General features: G+C 30.8%; 1 protein-coding gene and 1 pseudogene across 1 annotated transcript in view; one reads left to right on the top strand and one right to left on the bottom strand.

Annotated features, from left to right (window-relative positions):
- Mipol1 (mirror-image polydactyly 1) overlaps positions 1–17,631 on the bottom strand; it is a 328,121-nt gene that overhangs the window by 208,767 nt on the left and 101,723 nt on the right. The window contains 1 exon segment of the mRNA XM_047538984.1: positions 5,005–5,134. Coding sequence (XP_047394940.1) covers positions 5,005–5,134 — 130 coding nt within the window.
- On the top strand, positions 2,953–3,595 carry LOC124976157 (60S ribosomal protein L10a-like; annotated as a pseudogene).

Raw genomic sequence — 17,631 nt, 5'->3', positions numbered from 1 at the left:
AAGAACAGATAGCATGAACCCTTGATGAACATTAAAATCCCTATTTAGAATTCATAAACTCCAACAAAAGGGGCATACAGATCTAGCAAGGCCTTTCCAACTTCCGTCCACACCCCACTGCCCAAAGGTAAAACAGAATGGAAGAAAGAGAACAATACCTAGCGCAGAAACTACAACACAGAGGAGGCAAATATGTCATAAATTAGATGAAATATTTGTCAAGAAAAATCCAACTGTACCATATCAGAACAAAACAAAATTCTTGATAGAACTTATTTTAAGCATAAGCAAGACAAAAGAATATTTCATTTATATATATACCTCAACACATCACAATAAAAAAGAAAATAAAAATCGAGTTGCTATATGAATGTTTGTGCTCTCTCAAACTCACACTGAATTTGAATTTTCATTGATACAGTATTAAGAGGTAGAACTTTGCACAGGTGATTTGGCCACCAGGGCTCCACCCTCTTTAGATACAATCAAAAAATCCAATTCTAGGGGCTGCAGTTATAGTTCAGTGGCAGAGCACTTGCCTAGCATGTGTGAGGCCCTGGGTTCGATCCTTAGCACCACATAAAAAAGTTAGATAAAGGTATTGTGTCCATCTACATTTAAAAAAAATTAAAATTAAAATAAATCCAATTCTACAATGGGGGCCTCAGCTCCCTTTTGCCTCTGCTTTCCCTTCTACCTTCTACCCTGAAATGGCTTATCGAGGAGGCCCATGCCAGATGCTGGCATTGATTTTGGACTTACTTGTCTCTAGAATTCAAAGACAATAAATTTCTGTTCATTATAAATTACCCAGTCTTAGTTACTCTGCTATAGCAGCACACATTAACACATAAGGAAACAAAATTTTCCTACTAGTGGTTTGCATTTCAAAGGAATATAAAAAGACTATGCATTCCATAAAGTTCTCAAAGAAGATATTAAAATAACAGTGAAATAAAAAGGGAAAAAACTATTTGAAAATGAAATTCAGTAACCTGGGGGTTCCCCACAATAAAAAAATCAGGTATAAAAATGCCATCTATGATCAAAGTTCCAGTAATGACTATTTAATCCTTTTAAATACAAAATTATGATTAAACAAAAGAGTCCCTTTGACTATAAAACTGAATACAATTTTTACAAATATTTTAAAAGAATATTAATGAAGAAAGAAAAGGGTTTAAAAATGCAATTCTTTATTTCATACTTGAGTCAAATTATATTAGTCATGGTTCTCTAGAGGAACAGAATCAACAGGAAGTATGATTATTAAAAGGGAATTTATTAGATTGGCTTAAATGACCAGAAGCTGGATAGTCCACAATGACTATCTGCAGGCAAGAAAGCTGGAAGAACCAGTAGCTTCAAAGTCCAAGAGGCAGAAGCCCCAGAACGAGAAGGATCAACATTGCTACCCTAGTCCAAGAACAAGGCTTCTGGAAACTACCTGGAGAATCAGTGACAGAGTCCCCTTTGGAAGAATGAAGAAATGAGAGAGCAATATCCTCAGACAACTGAAGCAGCAATCAAGAACCTGTTCAAGAAGAGCTGAGCTTACATCTGTATCTGCTTCCTTGTTCTTCCAACTTTTATTTCATATAAGTCACCATCCTATTGGGTGGTGCTGCCCCATGCTTAGGGAGGGTCTCCACTTCAGCTCATTATTCCACATTCCAATCATTCCTAGACATGCCCTCACTGACACACCCAGAAGCCTCTTAATCATTGGCATCTCTTAATCCAATCAAGTTAACAATTCAAATTAACCATTACACAAATGATACTGTTTGACATATTGCACAAAAAAAATTTTTATGATTCTTAAGTCTCTTTTCCTAAAATTAGAAGGGTTTTTTATGGAATTAATATTTCTTATTGAAAGAACACATTCTACGATTCCATTTTCTTCAGGTTCACTTTGACTATTATTCTTATATTCAAATACACAGCACTTGAGATGAGCCAGATACTTTCAGATATTCACTAAGTCATTTAGTCATCAGAAGAACTTGTATAAGATGGGTCTTGTTTTATTCATTTTGTAGGTAAAAAAACTGAGTCCCAGTGACTCTGAGTAATTTGTCCATGGCTATACAGCTAGGAAGCAGCCTAGCCAAATTTCAAAGACAGATTATGGGTCTAGAATCTATCCTCTTACCCTACACTGGCCCTCAAATAAAACAATATGTACTGAATGGAATCAATATGCCAAAAAGATATCTGCATTCCCATGCTTACTGCAAAATTATTCACAGTAACTAACTAACCAAAGTGTCCATCAGCATACAAATGGATAATATGGTATTTTTATACAATGGGAAATCACCCAGCTTGCATTAGTCAGTTTTCTGTTACCATGACGAAATAATGGTGACTCAACTATAAAGGGTGACTTTTGGCTCAAGGTTTTAGAGGTTTCAATTCATGACCACTTGGTCCTATTGCTTTTGGGTCTGTGAACAATACTTCATGGTGGGGAGTAAGAGGTAGAGTAATCTTTTCACCTTATGGTGGCTTGGGAGCAAAGACAGAGAAAAAGGGGCTGGGTCCCAATATCCCTTTTGAGGGTACCTCCGTAGTGACCTTACTACATTAGGCCCACATTAAAGGTTCCACCACTTCTTAATAAAACCACAGGTTGGCAATTAAGCCTTTAACATGTGGGACATTCAAGATGCAAACTCTAGCAGAGAGATATGGAAAGAAAGGCAGGAAGGCAAGAAGGCAGGAAGGCAAAAAGGAAGGAAGGAAGGAAGGAAGAGGAAAGAAAAGAGAGGAAAGGAAAAGAAAGTTGAGAAGGAAGAAAGAAAAAAGGAATGCCATCATTTGTGGCAAAATGGATGGAACTGGAGGACATTAAGTGAAATAAGTCAGGCACTAAGAGACATATACTACACATTCTTACTCAAATGTGGGAGCTATATTTTTTCTGTTACTGTGGTGCGAGGAGTCATGAGCAACAAAGTCTCTCATGACACCCCGTACGAGGTGGTACGGGAAGTCCTGCACAGGAACCAGCACAAGTGCTGCAAATATCTGGAAATGATGGAGCTGCAGATCAGCTTGAAGAAATATGATCCAGAGAAGGACAGGTGCTTCTCGGGTTTAAGTCTACTCTTCGCCCTAGGTTCTCTGTATGTGTCCTGGGGGACCAGCAGCACTGTGATAAGGCCAAGGCTGTGGATATCCCCCACATGGACATGGAGGCGCTGAAGAAACTCAACAAGAATAAGAAGTTGGTCAAGAAGCTGGCCAATAAGTATGATGCCCTTTTGGCCTCAGAGTCTTTGATTAAGCAGATTCCATGAATCCTAGGCCCAGGTCTAAATAAGGCTGGCAAATTCCCTTCTCTGCTAACACAAAATGAAAACATGGTGGCTAAGTTGATGAGGTGAAATCTACAATCAAGTTTCAGATGAAGAAGGTACTGTATCTGGCTGTTACTGTTGGTCATGTGAAGATGACAGATGATGAACTTTTGCATAACATCCACCTGGCTGTCAACTTCCTGGTGTCACTGCTCAAGAAGAATTGGTAGAATGTTAGGTCTTTACACATTAAGAACACCATGGGCAAGCCTCAGTGCCTGTATTAAGGCATATCCTAATAAATCCTAGTGCTACCAAAAAAATGTGGAAGCTAAAATGTTCATCTCAAATTAGGAGTGGAATAGTGATTATGTAGTGGGAATGCTGGATAGAGGGGGTTTGGATAACAGTACCAAAATACAGTCAGAAAGAAGAAAATAATTCTAGTGTTCTATAGCATAGTAGGATGATTATAGTTAATAGATAAGATATTATCTACTCTGTGAAGAACTAGAAGAGTTTGACAACTCCAAACATTAAGAAATGATAAGGAGATAGAAATGCTAATTATCTTGATTTGATCAGTACATTCTGTATATATGTGTTGAATGACCATATCATACCCCATAAATATGTGTAATTACTATGTGCCAATTAAAAAATATGAAAACTTAAAAAATGGTTATTTTGGAGTAGAAAGTGTAAAATTTAAGTAATTTATTTGCATTTTTCTATGAATTTAAATGTTTAATAATGAGTCTCTATCAATCTTTAAAAAAATGAAGTCATTAATCAAAAAAATTATATTAACTAAATCATAATCTGAACATTTTCAGTGTTAATTATTTGTGAATTTGTGTCTCCCTAATGAACTATGTTTTAATTAGTATGTTACTGATCCTCCAAAGCGCTTAGCATAACACTGGACAAAATAAACAAGACATAAGTGTATTCCTTGATCATTATTAATATTAGGTTATTGTATTCTATCTAACTTACAGGTAACATTTTTCTAGAAGCACTTTCCTTAGATTAGCATCATTTGTATCATCTGGTAAAATCTCAAGTCCCATCCCAGACCTTGTGAATCAGAACCTGCATTCTAATCAGATCCTCCAAGACATCAGATTGAACACTAAAATTTGAAAAGTACTTATTTCTAGGTTATTATTTTTCTAAATGTCATACCCATAATTTGCCTATTAAATTCACATGGGTTATAAAAAAATAGATTCTTAGGCTCTAACCTATTCCAAGAATCACTACACTTTAAAAGTAATAGCTAAAAGAACAAAGGTAAAAGGTAATGGAGTAAAGGAATAGGTATATTAAACAGAGATTAGTGAAAGAACCCTGGTAAATGAAATAATATTATCAAGAAAGCAATAATAAGAGGAGATAATGAGAAGGAAAAAAGGAGTCAAATGGGAAAGCAGGGTAAGGACACTGATGAGAGAAACTATGAAGAAGTAAAGTGACTGTACTGAGAGTAACATATACTTCAATTTTTAAAAAAAGCTCTCACCCTGATAGGCAAACCACTAGCATGCCAAAGGTCTTAGAAAAGATTGTGGGGACATGCAATATTCTAATGTAACAATAACAATCAGCAATAATTTGAATAGGTAATCATCATGTAATGCACACATTTTATAAACGTTCCTAATATCATATATAATTTTAAATGTATACATACAATTTTAGAGACATTTCCATATGCTTGGCTCGTGCAATTGCTTCATCTCTCTCCTCAATGGCTAATTTCAGCCTAGATTTAACAGCTTCATCACGTTCCTTCTGTGCAAAATATACTTCTTCAACCAGACCTACCAAAATAGACAACCCATAATCAATCAGGGAAAATACAAGAGAAAGGTTAATATCTACCAAAAATTTAAAAAAAGCAATTCCATTATATTAAGGAAAATTTATTAAATGGAGTTAGTATCAATTAATCATTTGAGAAAATGTTATTTTTAATAGCTACTGCCAAACTGAGATACCATTTCACACCCATCAAAGAAGCAAAAATTAAAAGGTCCAAGAACAAATGTTGTGAGCTTCTGAAACAAAGGATACTCCCATGTACACTGCATAAATGCATATACATATTCCTACAACTGTATGAAGAGCAATTTGGCAATATTTATTAAAGTTGAGTATGTGCCCACTCTGTAATAAAGAAAATACTTGCTGTGGAATATAGTCTGGAGAATTTTTTACAAAATAAAGTATTTATAAAAATACTGCAGTATTGCTTATAGTAACAAAAATTTAGAAATAACCCAAATGCCTGTCACCATGAGTGGGAATAAATAAATCACAATACATTCAGAATGGAACTCTACCCATCATTCAAAATGAATTAACTATGGATAGATGGTTAACCTCAAAATTAAAATGTTGGCAAGAATAGCAAGTTGCAAAATAAAACAACTACCTACTATTTATGAATAGGCAGCTAGGAAAAAAATAAGCATTATTGAAGATCAGAGGAGAAGCTACCTCAGTGGGATGGTACAAGAAGATGAAAAGAAATGGATAAGGGAAGAATAAAAAGATGCAGAGTTGTGCTGGTTTAGCACAGCTCATCTGTACAGAGAAGGGGGCACTATTTACATAGGTGATAAAACAAACAGAATCTCTTAGATTTGTATAGCTCTATACGGGGAGCTTTGATGTCATCTGACATTGTTATTTTTAAAGCATAATTTCTATTGTTGATATACTTGAGATCTTACATAATTTTAAAAATACCACTGTAATGTTATACAAAGAGGGTCTCAAATACTTGAATCACCAAACCAAATTTTATGTATATTGTCAAACCACAAAATAAACTTGAAAATTTGTTTGATATGTTCTTTTATTATATAAAACACTGGGTTTGTGCTCAAGACTTGTTATAAATAAGTACACACTTGATTAAAATAGTTATTATACTATTTAAATTATAAGTGGTAGCAATCATGAGAATAAATCAATTATTTTTTTCATGGTAGATTATGAAAGAGTACAAGTATAAAATGTAATACATAATGTCAAAGCAAGTCAAAACCCACTTTCCAGGGGCTAAGTCTAAAGGAAGAGAAGTATATACATTCATTCATTCATTTGTCAAATGTTTATCAAACTTCTGTATCAGTCATTCATTTAGTTTTAAGGGCAATGAATAGAGTAGTTATTTAATAAGTCCTTACCACCCCTACATTCCATTTCAGGGAGACAGAAAACAGGGGGGAAAAAAAAGGCAGAAAGTTAGATAGATACATAACTAGATAGAACAGGGTTTGGAAAACAAGCCTGCGTAAGAGAACTGAGTGAATTGGTACATAGGGAATAGAGCACATTATTTTCGAAAGACTTTTTATTTTTACATTTAAAAAATTTTTTTAAAATTTTTTACAGACTGCATTTTGATTCACTGCACATCATTTTGTTTCTGTAGTTGTACATGATGTGGAAAGATATAAGAAATGAGCATCAATAGAAGAAAGTAAAGTTCTATATTTGGTAAAGTTTTCTGCATATTATATCAATTGAAATGGTAAAGTAGTAATTCAAAATAAACTGAAAAGTTACTTATTCACAAATTATTTGTGGAAGTCATGAATAATGAGAATTGATTGTATTTTATAATTCCTATATCACTCAAATATATAGAGAGTGGGAAATACTAATCAAAATCAAATTGAGAAACTGAAATTGGAATACTAAAACAGGTTCAAATAAGCCTAAGAAGACATGAAAGAGAAAATAGAGGGAACAAAAAGGAAAGCAAATAATTAAATGGTAGCCCTAAATCCAAACATATCAGTCAACTACACAGAGATTATCAGATTGGATTTTAAAAGGATGACCAATTATGTATATACAAGAAACTTACTTCAAGTACAATGTTATACAAGTAGATTTTTAAATGATAAAGTTAAATCATATAAAATAAAGCTGGCATGACTAAATTTAAATCAAAGTCAACTTTAGAGCAAAGAAAATTACAATGGATAAAAAGCTGTAATAATGAAGGATGAAAAAGTCATTTCATCAAAAAGATATAACAATTCTAAATGTTAATACACACATGAAACAAAAATTGACAGGCCTGAAAGAATAAGACAAATCTATTCTTAAAGTTGAAGACATCAACACACTGTCTAATACAGTAGATAGAAAATCAGCAAGAATACAAGAAATTAACATTATTAACCACGAAGAATTAAATGACAGTTATAAAATGCTTCACCATAAATTAAACATCAATTTCGAAAGAACTGAAATCATACAAAGTATATTTTCTGACCAAATAGGAATTAAAGTAGAAAACATTAAAAATAACAACAAATCTATAAACACTTGGATATTAAATAACATATTTCTAACTAATCCATGGATGAAAAGAGGAGGTCTTAGAGAAATCAGAAGTATTCTGAACTCAAAAAAAAAAAAGCGGGGGGGCTGGGGTTGTGGCTCAGTGGTAGAGCACTCACCTAGCATGTGTGAAGCACTGAGTTCAATCCTCAGCACCACGTAAAAATAAATAAATAAAATAAAGGTACTGTGTCCATCTACATCTTAACAAAAAAAATAAAAAGAAAGAAAGAGAGAGAGAGAGAAAGAAATTCAGCATAACAAAATCTGTGAGAAAACTAAAGCACTGCCCAGAGAGAATTTTTTTTTTTTGGTACCAGGGATTGAAACCAGGAGTGTTTAACCACTGAGTCACATGCCCAGTCCTATTTATTTTTATTTTGAGACAAAGTCTCACTAAATTTTATAGGGCCTCACTAAGTTGCTGAGGCTTGTTTTGAACTTGTGATCCTCCTGCCTCAGGTTCCTGAGCTACTGGGATTAAAGGCATATACCACCATGTCCAGCACCTAGAGAGAATTTATATCATTAAATACATATATTAGAAAGATCTCAAATCATCATCTAAGATCACATCTGAAGAAACTAGAAAAGACAACTAGGGAAGAAGAAGGGGATCAGGAGAAGGGAAAGTAAGGGGAAATACTAGGGAGTGAAAATGACTAAGTTATGGTGATACACGCATGTATAAATAGGCCATAATGAAACCTACTGTAATTATTATGAATAAGTGAAAAAATATTTTAAGAGAAAGGAAAGATCTTCACTATCTTTCAATAATAAAGAATCAGTCATATTTTAGGATAAATTAGTGAGTGATAAATTAGGCTAAAATTTAATTCATTAAAAATTTCTGCTCTTCTAAAGAAAATGACAAGGAAATAGAGATAAGCCATAAACTGAAAAAAAAAATTGACTTGTGAGAGTTTTAAAAATTATGTTCTGGATGTTCTTCCTTCATGAGAAGTTTATTATCAGATAAATAAATGTTGGCACAACCAGAACATAATTTTTAAAACTCTCAAAACCCATAATAAATAATAAAGGAACAACCCACTTAAATAAGTCAAAGTAGATATATAAAGTAGATATGCAGATGGTAAATAAGTACATGAAGAGGTGCTCAATATTTAGTCATTAGGGAAATGCAAATTACAACTATAGTAAGATTACCACCACATACCTACTTCAATAATTAAATTTAAATTAAAAACTGGCCATAACAAGTGGAAACAAGAATGAAGAATAACTGAACTCTCACACACTAATGGTGAAAATCTAAGACAATACACAGTGTGTCAGTTTATTTTTTTTAAAGTTAAAAATATTCATACCATAAAATTCAGCTATTCCTATTCATTGGTATTTACCAAGAGAAATTAAAGCATATGTCTACATAAAAACTAACACAAGTATTCACAGCTTATTTATTTATAATAAACACAATCTGGGAAAAATCCAAATGTCTAGTAGCAGATGAATGGATAAACAAAACTATATGACAAACTGCACTGGAATAACTCAATATTCGCATACATAAAATCAAATGATTTTAAACAACAATTTAGGTGAGCTTAATTAAGATATTCTTATGAACATAGCTTTTGGAAGAACAAGTACTTCTTGGCACAATATTCATTACTTTTTCTTTCCCTTTTTAAAGGTATTATTATTACTGCTATTTGGCTGTCTGTGGCTATACTAGTCTGCTACCAACTTATCAATTCGTCAAGCTATTTTAAAATGCATTTCTGCTCAGAAGGTAGTATCCAAAAATGACTTCAACATTTCCAGTCTAATTCTCCACAATCTTCTTCCAGGGAAGACAATCATAGGAGCTTAGAAAAAGGAATTTGGTATGATGTATAGAAGCATATGAATTTTTATTTAGCTTCAAGTAAGGTACTAAAGTTCAGTGCCCTTGTTTTTGTAAATTTCTACAATTATTTTAGTTTCAGTTCAGGTATACTAAATAGATATAATAAAACCATGTGTAGTTGTTAGGAAAATTAAATTAGACAATATATGAAAACTCTTGGCCAAATAAATAAAGTGGATTCTCAACAAATTTTAATTCCATTCTACCACTACTGTCAATAATCTCAACCCACAGACTAAATGTGACTTAACTCCTATATATATTAATAATGTGATTTTGATTAATTTGAACCACACATTAAAAAATTCAGTTCGAGATTTCTCCTGTTTAAACGTTTTTTCATTGGCATGAAAAAATTATAAACAGACTTAAAGAGAAATTATTCAGAACACACTGTATATTGTATGTTACATACCATGATGACAATAGTTTATACAAAGTAACATTTTTTTGAAATTTTTACAAAATTATAAATGTATACTTTGTAAGCTGATAGGATACAAAATCATGATCTCATTACAAATTAACATATCCTGGTATAGTATAAGTAAATTAGTAAATTTTAGTAATAAATAATTAGCAAATTTTAAATGCCAACAGGTTTCCTACCGTTTCTACAAAATGCGATCAGATCTTTATAAAGCAACATTTAATCCAAGTTATGTTTCACTTTACATACAACAGCATCTGATGAAAGGGGTAAAGATAATGATGTCGAGGGCTTTATAATAAGCAGGAAAAAAGTTTTTCCTCTATAATGCTGCTTAAGATTCAAAGATGTATATGTATATTTCAATGGAAGGTATCATTTAAGTATTCTAAGGTTACATTTAAAAATGCCAGATAACTTGCATAAACAACACATGTATGAATTTGGTTATCTGATTTAAAAATAAGAAAAAAATGTAAATTTATCACTTAAGGATAATTTTTAACATTAGGTTACATGTGAAATTTTTTAATTATAAAAACCTGATTCTTTCTAGAATTCAGTACTTTTAAAGAATCAATACGCAACTCTCAAACATTTTTAGTAAAGAAAACTTAATTGTAAACACTGAGCTTTTCCAAGGTAGATGACTATTACAAAGTTCACTAGAAAATCAATATAGCATTTTAGTTGGAATTTGCTCATTAAACACCCACAGCTCTAATGCAAATTATGATGGAATGAATAAAGCAAATACGCATGCTTCTTTCTTTTTATTAAATGTAAAATCTACTGTTAATTGCATCTCGTATGTCATACAAACTTTTCTCCTTAACTATTAAATAGAAGCTTTAACAAAAGTCATTAGAGATTCTCTTTCTTTGGCTTGAATAAATTTCAATATTTGTTCAGTAAAGGTTCACAGCAGTTAAATTACATTAACAAATATTATTAGCTACTATGTAAGCCAACCAAGTAAAATACTTATATTGTAGGTAAAACAAATCATTGGGTGTTTACAATAATATTTGGATATCTCCATTTTTAAACATGGTTATCAAATATCCTATAATTCTTAGTCAAATGAGAAAGATTCAGAGAGGATCAACCTTACCCCCCCAACCACCAAATACTCAAATTTGTTTAGTAAGCTAATTGTTTTCTAATATGGGCACAAGTAAATATGAAGAAGCTGAACCATACTAAGTATGAGTTTATTCAGTCAAGGCAGAGTACATATTTCCTTAGTAGAACCCAAGTCTACATGTTCTACACTTCTTAAACTAGTTTTAAAATACAGTAGGAATGAGACCATATATTTGAAAACATTCTAGTTTAAACACTGGATAGTGATTCTCTAAACAACATAATTTGAAAGACATTTCTCAGGTAAAAGAATCTATTTGTTAATATCCTCATGGTAGTTACATATATATAAAAGGCTGAATTAAAGAGAGGGAAGAATAAATTATTAGGAATTTAAATATATCAAATAATCCCTGAATACAATTCATGTTCTAAAATAGAAAATGGTTTTGTAAAAGACTGACCTTTACCTATATATGAAAGAATCTCAGAATGCATGAATACCTACTGTTACAGCTTTACATTGAAGAGTAACAGTTCTGGGCAGATTTATTATGATGTTAAATAGATTCCCTGCAAATATATCAATAATGAGTTTTTTATTAAATCAACACATACAAATTTCAGTACCACAAACACTGTACTATGGTTTTTATGTCTTTATCTATTTCTCTGTATAAACTGATTATTGGAAATTTAAAAAGAAACAGTAAAGGCCCCATGCCAATAAAACTTATCCAAAACCAACTTTAAATAATCTGATGCTTGTTTTAGGCATCACAATGCAGAATCCAATTACTCCAGAACTTGTTTTATGGCCAGATTACTATGTTCTTCCAAGGAATAGATTTTTCAAAATTTTATATAATTATTTTGTAAGTAACTTTTTCTGATCAAAAAGTAATAAAGGCTCATTTAAAATTTCAAGGAGACAAATAGCTTAACATAGTTTTAAGTTTCTGTGAATACTGAAAATAAACAATATATTCCTATATTTTTAAATATCCTTCAAAAGATACAAAATAGTACATGGAATTTTTATCATTTGGACATGCCATATTTTATTCAACTAAGATGTTTCTAATATTGGATTTTACACTGTTCCCAACTATTCATTATATAAACATTAATGTAATAAATATCTGTGAACACCAATTGATTTTATGAATATACATATGTAATTAGGAAAATTCCTAGAAGTATGTTGACTGTATAAGTCAGCATTTTAAAATCTTAAAATGCTATCAAACTTTCCTTTGTAAAGCTGCTGTAAATTTATATTCAGCAGCAGTACAGAAATTGTTAAAGGCTAATTAGAAAATTATTTTATAAAATAGTAGTAAAAATATGAAATATTAAATTTAAAATAAAACCCCTCAGTAATATATATTGATATCTATTTATATATGTACTACAGATAACTCAAAGATAATACAAAAACACTTTCTAAAATATGCTCCACATTAACATTCAAAAATTTAATACATTGATATTGGAGTTATTTTTAATGTGAAAGAGATGTTTATCCTTAAAGTATTAAAATCAATATCAATAACCTTATGACTTTTAAAATAAAATTTAACAGGTATTTTACTTTTTTACTACACAATCTAAATTTTAACTGACACCAAAGGGAAAAGTAACTGCTACCTAAACATTCCTAGAATCACTTCTTCTTTAGAACCAAATATGAAAAAGTTTTAAGATCACTTTCTGAAAAGTTCTGTTTCTGTATTTGTTTTTAATTAGTTATATGTTTTTATTAGTTATGTATGCTATATGTTATTAGTTATATATGTTATTAAATGTCTAATAGCATGCTAAATTCCCAAATGCCATATCTAATAAAATATGTCCAATTGTTGGTTACTGCCACATGTAATGGACTCTCTTGTCCACTCAACTTGTATTTCACTTTTCCAGGAAAAAAAAAATCAAAACAAATACTTTTCTTGGGAGAGAGAATACAAAATTAACCATACTCTATCCTCAAGTATTATTTGGCTCATAATTGTCAAAATTCATCCTGATACACAACCACAGAATTCTGTAGCCGAAGACAGTAATATAATCAACATTCTATCTATCACTATTTCCACCTGCTATATTTCATAGAGATGGGTCTTTCTGTTTTCATCTGAAATTGTTGGTCATAGTCTAGAAACCCCTTTTCCTTATGAATTAAAAAGTAACTATAAATAAAGATTTAATGTTCCATTATAACTTTACACTGTTAAGGCATTCAAGTATTAGAGGAAAGGTAATCATATTTTATTGATGTTCATTATTATATACAGGGAAAAAATGGAATTCCAATGTGAATTATTTCTTAAAAATTAAATATCCTATTTTTTATACTTCTTGTCCACAGACCTCACTCTCATTCATAATCAGTATAGGGCCAACATCATTTGAAATATGGTATACGATAACAATCTTTTTACAAGAGAATCATGTAAACTTTTCTATTATACAATAATTCTTATTTTCTATATTAACTAATTGGTGTGTCCTTAATATGTCTGCTATTATATATTACATATCTATATTTTTAAGATTTATATTTGAACCAGGATAGAGAAAGTTAAGATGTAAGTTTCAGGGATTCTAGGTTCTGTTCCTCTGGATAATCAAAATTAAACTCCTCTCCTCCTTTTGAAAGTCAAATTAACATTCTCTGCAGTAAGAAGGAATTGACAGTTTTTTTATTTACAAAATATTTCTCTAAATTTAGATGCACAGGAAGGAATCTATGTTTAAAGAGAAAAAGCAGTTTTAAATGCTTGCATTTTCAGTACAAGTAAGGCTAAGCAAATTATATAACCACTAAATTACTAAAATGTAGATAGATAGATAGATAGATAGATAGATAGATAGATAGATAGATAGATAGACTTAAAAACACAAGACTTAGGAACTAAGGAGTTCTTTTGGCTAAAACCCAATATTGGCTTTATTTCAGTTTAATTGGAAGAGGATCTCAAATTCATCTTCTCCATGAGATATCAGGAACCTGGATTTCTCTTTGTACCAAAGGTTAATAAGAAATGTGTCTGCAAAAGTCAAACAGCATTAAATACCAAAAACTGATTATTATTCTACAGGAGTTGTTCTGTCATTCATAATCTCTCCATGCTCCAACCTTCCACAGCTAATCTTTAATGGATGACATGCGAGAAAGAAAATAACTAACATATAAAGCAGAGGCTCTAACGTGAGCTTTTAAGAAACAGAAAAATAAGGCCTTTAAAGAAACAAATATATTTAAATATCACAAAAATAACATAATAAAATTATTTAAATATTTTAATGCAAAATTTAAGCATCATGTGGATACTATAAGAGCAATAGAAAAATAAAAATTAAAGAGACAACAAATACTAGACAATGCCCACTGAGACTATTTATGAAAAGGAGAGGTTTAATTGAACAACCTATTTTTGAAAGTTATAAGAGCAAATTAATGGCTACAAATCAGGCCATACAATATTATCTCTTATTGTTAAACTCAATTTCTTAAAACAAATTTTGTAATTTTATAGTTTAATCACTTATTTTAGGTCAGAAGATACTTAAATGCAAATATTCAATGTTTCTAGTATATTTCTTTAAATTATTTCCTAGTATTTGAAAGTTATACATGCTAATAATTTTCAAACAGTATTATTCGTGTATATAACTAAATAAGTCAAAACAAAGTAAAAAGTCCTAAATGGCTGCAATGAGATAATTTTTTCCCCAATGTCAACATATGGGAAGGAATGAGCTATACATTCTGCTATTCTTAAGACTACATTTTTCATCTATTTTCATTTTTGTAGAGATTTTGGAATTTTATCATATTTTACAACGTTCTCAATAAGGTTGAAACTAAAAGTTAGGCAAAATAAAAAATGGCACATGAAATAATTAATAAAATGCTTTATAAATTACTTTTAAAAAGAAACTAATTTGTTGTGAAACAAAACCATATATAAATAACAATGGGGTAGTTACATGAATAAAACTAGTATGGAACAGTTTCTTGTATAACTCCTGAATTATTAGAAACACATTGACTGTGTCCCCTTTAAATAAAGAAGTCTGAAAAAAAGAGTAACAAAGTTGTCATCATCACAATTATCATTTACTGAGTAACTTCTAAGGGTTAAGCAATTCATAAATATTATCTCACTTAAACATCCTAGCCACCTGTAGTAGGTTTTAACCAAAGGCTTAGTGAGGCTTTCATTACAAGTAAGAGGTAAAAAGATTAGAACAAAGGACTAAATCCAAAGTCTGAAAATGTAACCACTATCTACCCACACATCTATGGTATATCATGATGTGAAGAGACAGAAAAAAAAAGAAATGCTTGAAATTCCAAATCTGTCTTATTTGTTGATATATGTTCAGTGGTTAACACAGTGCCTTGTACATAAGGGACCCTAGATAAACATCTTGTTTGGTAAAGAAGTTAAGATTGTTCTTATAAAATACTGAATGTATAATAATCAGTACCAATGGTAATGATAATGACAATAATGATGTACAAAAGTAAGGAAAGGTAAAAGGGTCAACCATCTGAGATTTGATGATAGAGGACACAACCGAGTTTCAAACACACATAAAATCACATAGAACGACACTGTTCAAATTCTGTAAAAACCAAAGAGAAATAAAGAAAACAGATTTGAAGCTAAGAAGAGTTTTCATGAAGGTTTATCATATGTATACAAGTCCAAATCTTCTGTATGCCATTTCTTTTATTCTGTATTCACATATTAGAAAAATGTATTAGTGTTTTGTGTGTGTGTTTGTGTGTGTATTCCATATATATGTACTTTTCATATAAAAACTAAACAGAATTAGTTATTTTTTCATGAATTTTGACAATGATGACATTATCAAAAGTTCAAGAATTTCATGAAAATAAAATGTTATATATTATTAAATAAAGCTACCACTTACTGAGTACTAGTTATAAAATAGGTGCTTTTATACATTGCCTTTAATCCTTAAAATAACCTGTAAGTTATTTAATATTCACATTTTACATGGAAAAAAAGTCAGGAGAGGCTAAGAAACTCATTCAAAGGCATACACTCAATATTTAGTATTAAAGTTGTGAATTGAACCTGGGAGTGACTCCAAAGCTTTTGGTCTTCCCAGTTGTATCAAAACGCCTAAGGAGAACTGGACACATTTTCTTTTATGTGGTTTAACTGTACCAGATTCTTAGTCTTATAAATTAAACAGTCAGTTGGGAAGAAAAGATGGACTAATATTCACATAAATTACATGATACACATACCGATGGAAAAATAAATATGGAGGGAATCTGAAAGACCAAAAACCTGCATGAGTAAAATGCCAAGACTGGATCATAGACATCATATGGTTTTCATAAAACTTTGGTTTTATGATCGTCATGTCTCAAAGCCATCACAGGAATTTTTTTAACATTAGGGTGCAAATATTTTTTTTAAATCACATCTTTTAGAAGTCATATTTACTTTTCCTGTAACTAAATTAAATCTAGTATACGTTCACTGTATAAAACCTGAAAAAGAAACCATTCACCGAACCAGTAGTTCCATTTAAATACTACCAAAACTTCTCTCTCGTTTTACATAAGAGACAAGTATAAATATCATTTCTTTTAACAAAATTGTATTATAAATAAAGTTTTCCCCTTATAGCTTCCATTTAACACTAAGTTAAGAAGATTTTTTGCATATCATCCAATATTCTTTGGGAAGTCTCACAGCATAAATGTGCTATAACAATTTTCTTATTGTTAGTTGTTTTTGATTCTCTTGCTATGGTAACTAAAGCTATGTGAACATCCTTACATACAAATCTTTATTTTACATACTGTAGGGAAATGTCTACTATTTCCATCATATTTTAACACTTTTTAAAAATCTCTACTGTCATATATTTTGGTATGCTATTTCCAATATTTAGCTCAGACATTTTTTACAATTGTTTTATTGTGGAATAGTTTGATGTTTTTAAATATATTTTGCTTAAGTGCATTACTTAGTGTGCATATTCATAATATACTTTGTCAAATACACTTTTTACTTTGAATATAAGAAGTTGTGATAGAAACAAACATTTGTATTTATGTGAACTATCTGTTATAAGAAACAGAATCTGTGCCATGTAATCATAGTTCTATACTGTTCCTATTTCTACTAAGATACTAACATGGTTGTTTCTGTTATGTTTTGCTTTTTGAGTGTACTTGGTACAGATCAGGTAGAAGATAAACTTACTTAAGATCACTGGGGTAGAGGAAGGTGATAGGGAGAGGGAGGATAGGAGAGAAGGGGATAGTCCTGAAGATTTAAATTTCTTTTGTTCATATATGAATGCACAAACATTGTAACTCCACATTATGTACAACCACAAGAATGGGAAGTTATACTCTATGTATGTATGATATGTCAAAATACATCCTACTGTCATGTACAAATAAAAAGAACAAATAGAAGTAAGTGTAATGTTCAAAAAAATAAATGAAGAGAATTATATTAATGCATTTATGAATTAGTCAAAATGAATATGTATAA

The sequence above is a fragment of the Sciurus carolinensis genome, chromosome 2 (genome assembly GCF_902686445.1).
Source record: "Sciurus carolinensis chromosome 2, mSciCar1.2, whole genome shotgun sequence".
NCBI lineage: Eukaryota > Metazoa > Chordata > Mammalia > Rodentia > Sciuridae > Sciurus > Sciurus carolinensis.
This window is presented reverse-complemented; position numbering and strand designations above follow the sequence as displayed.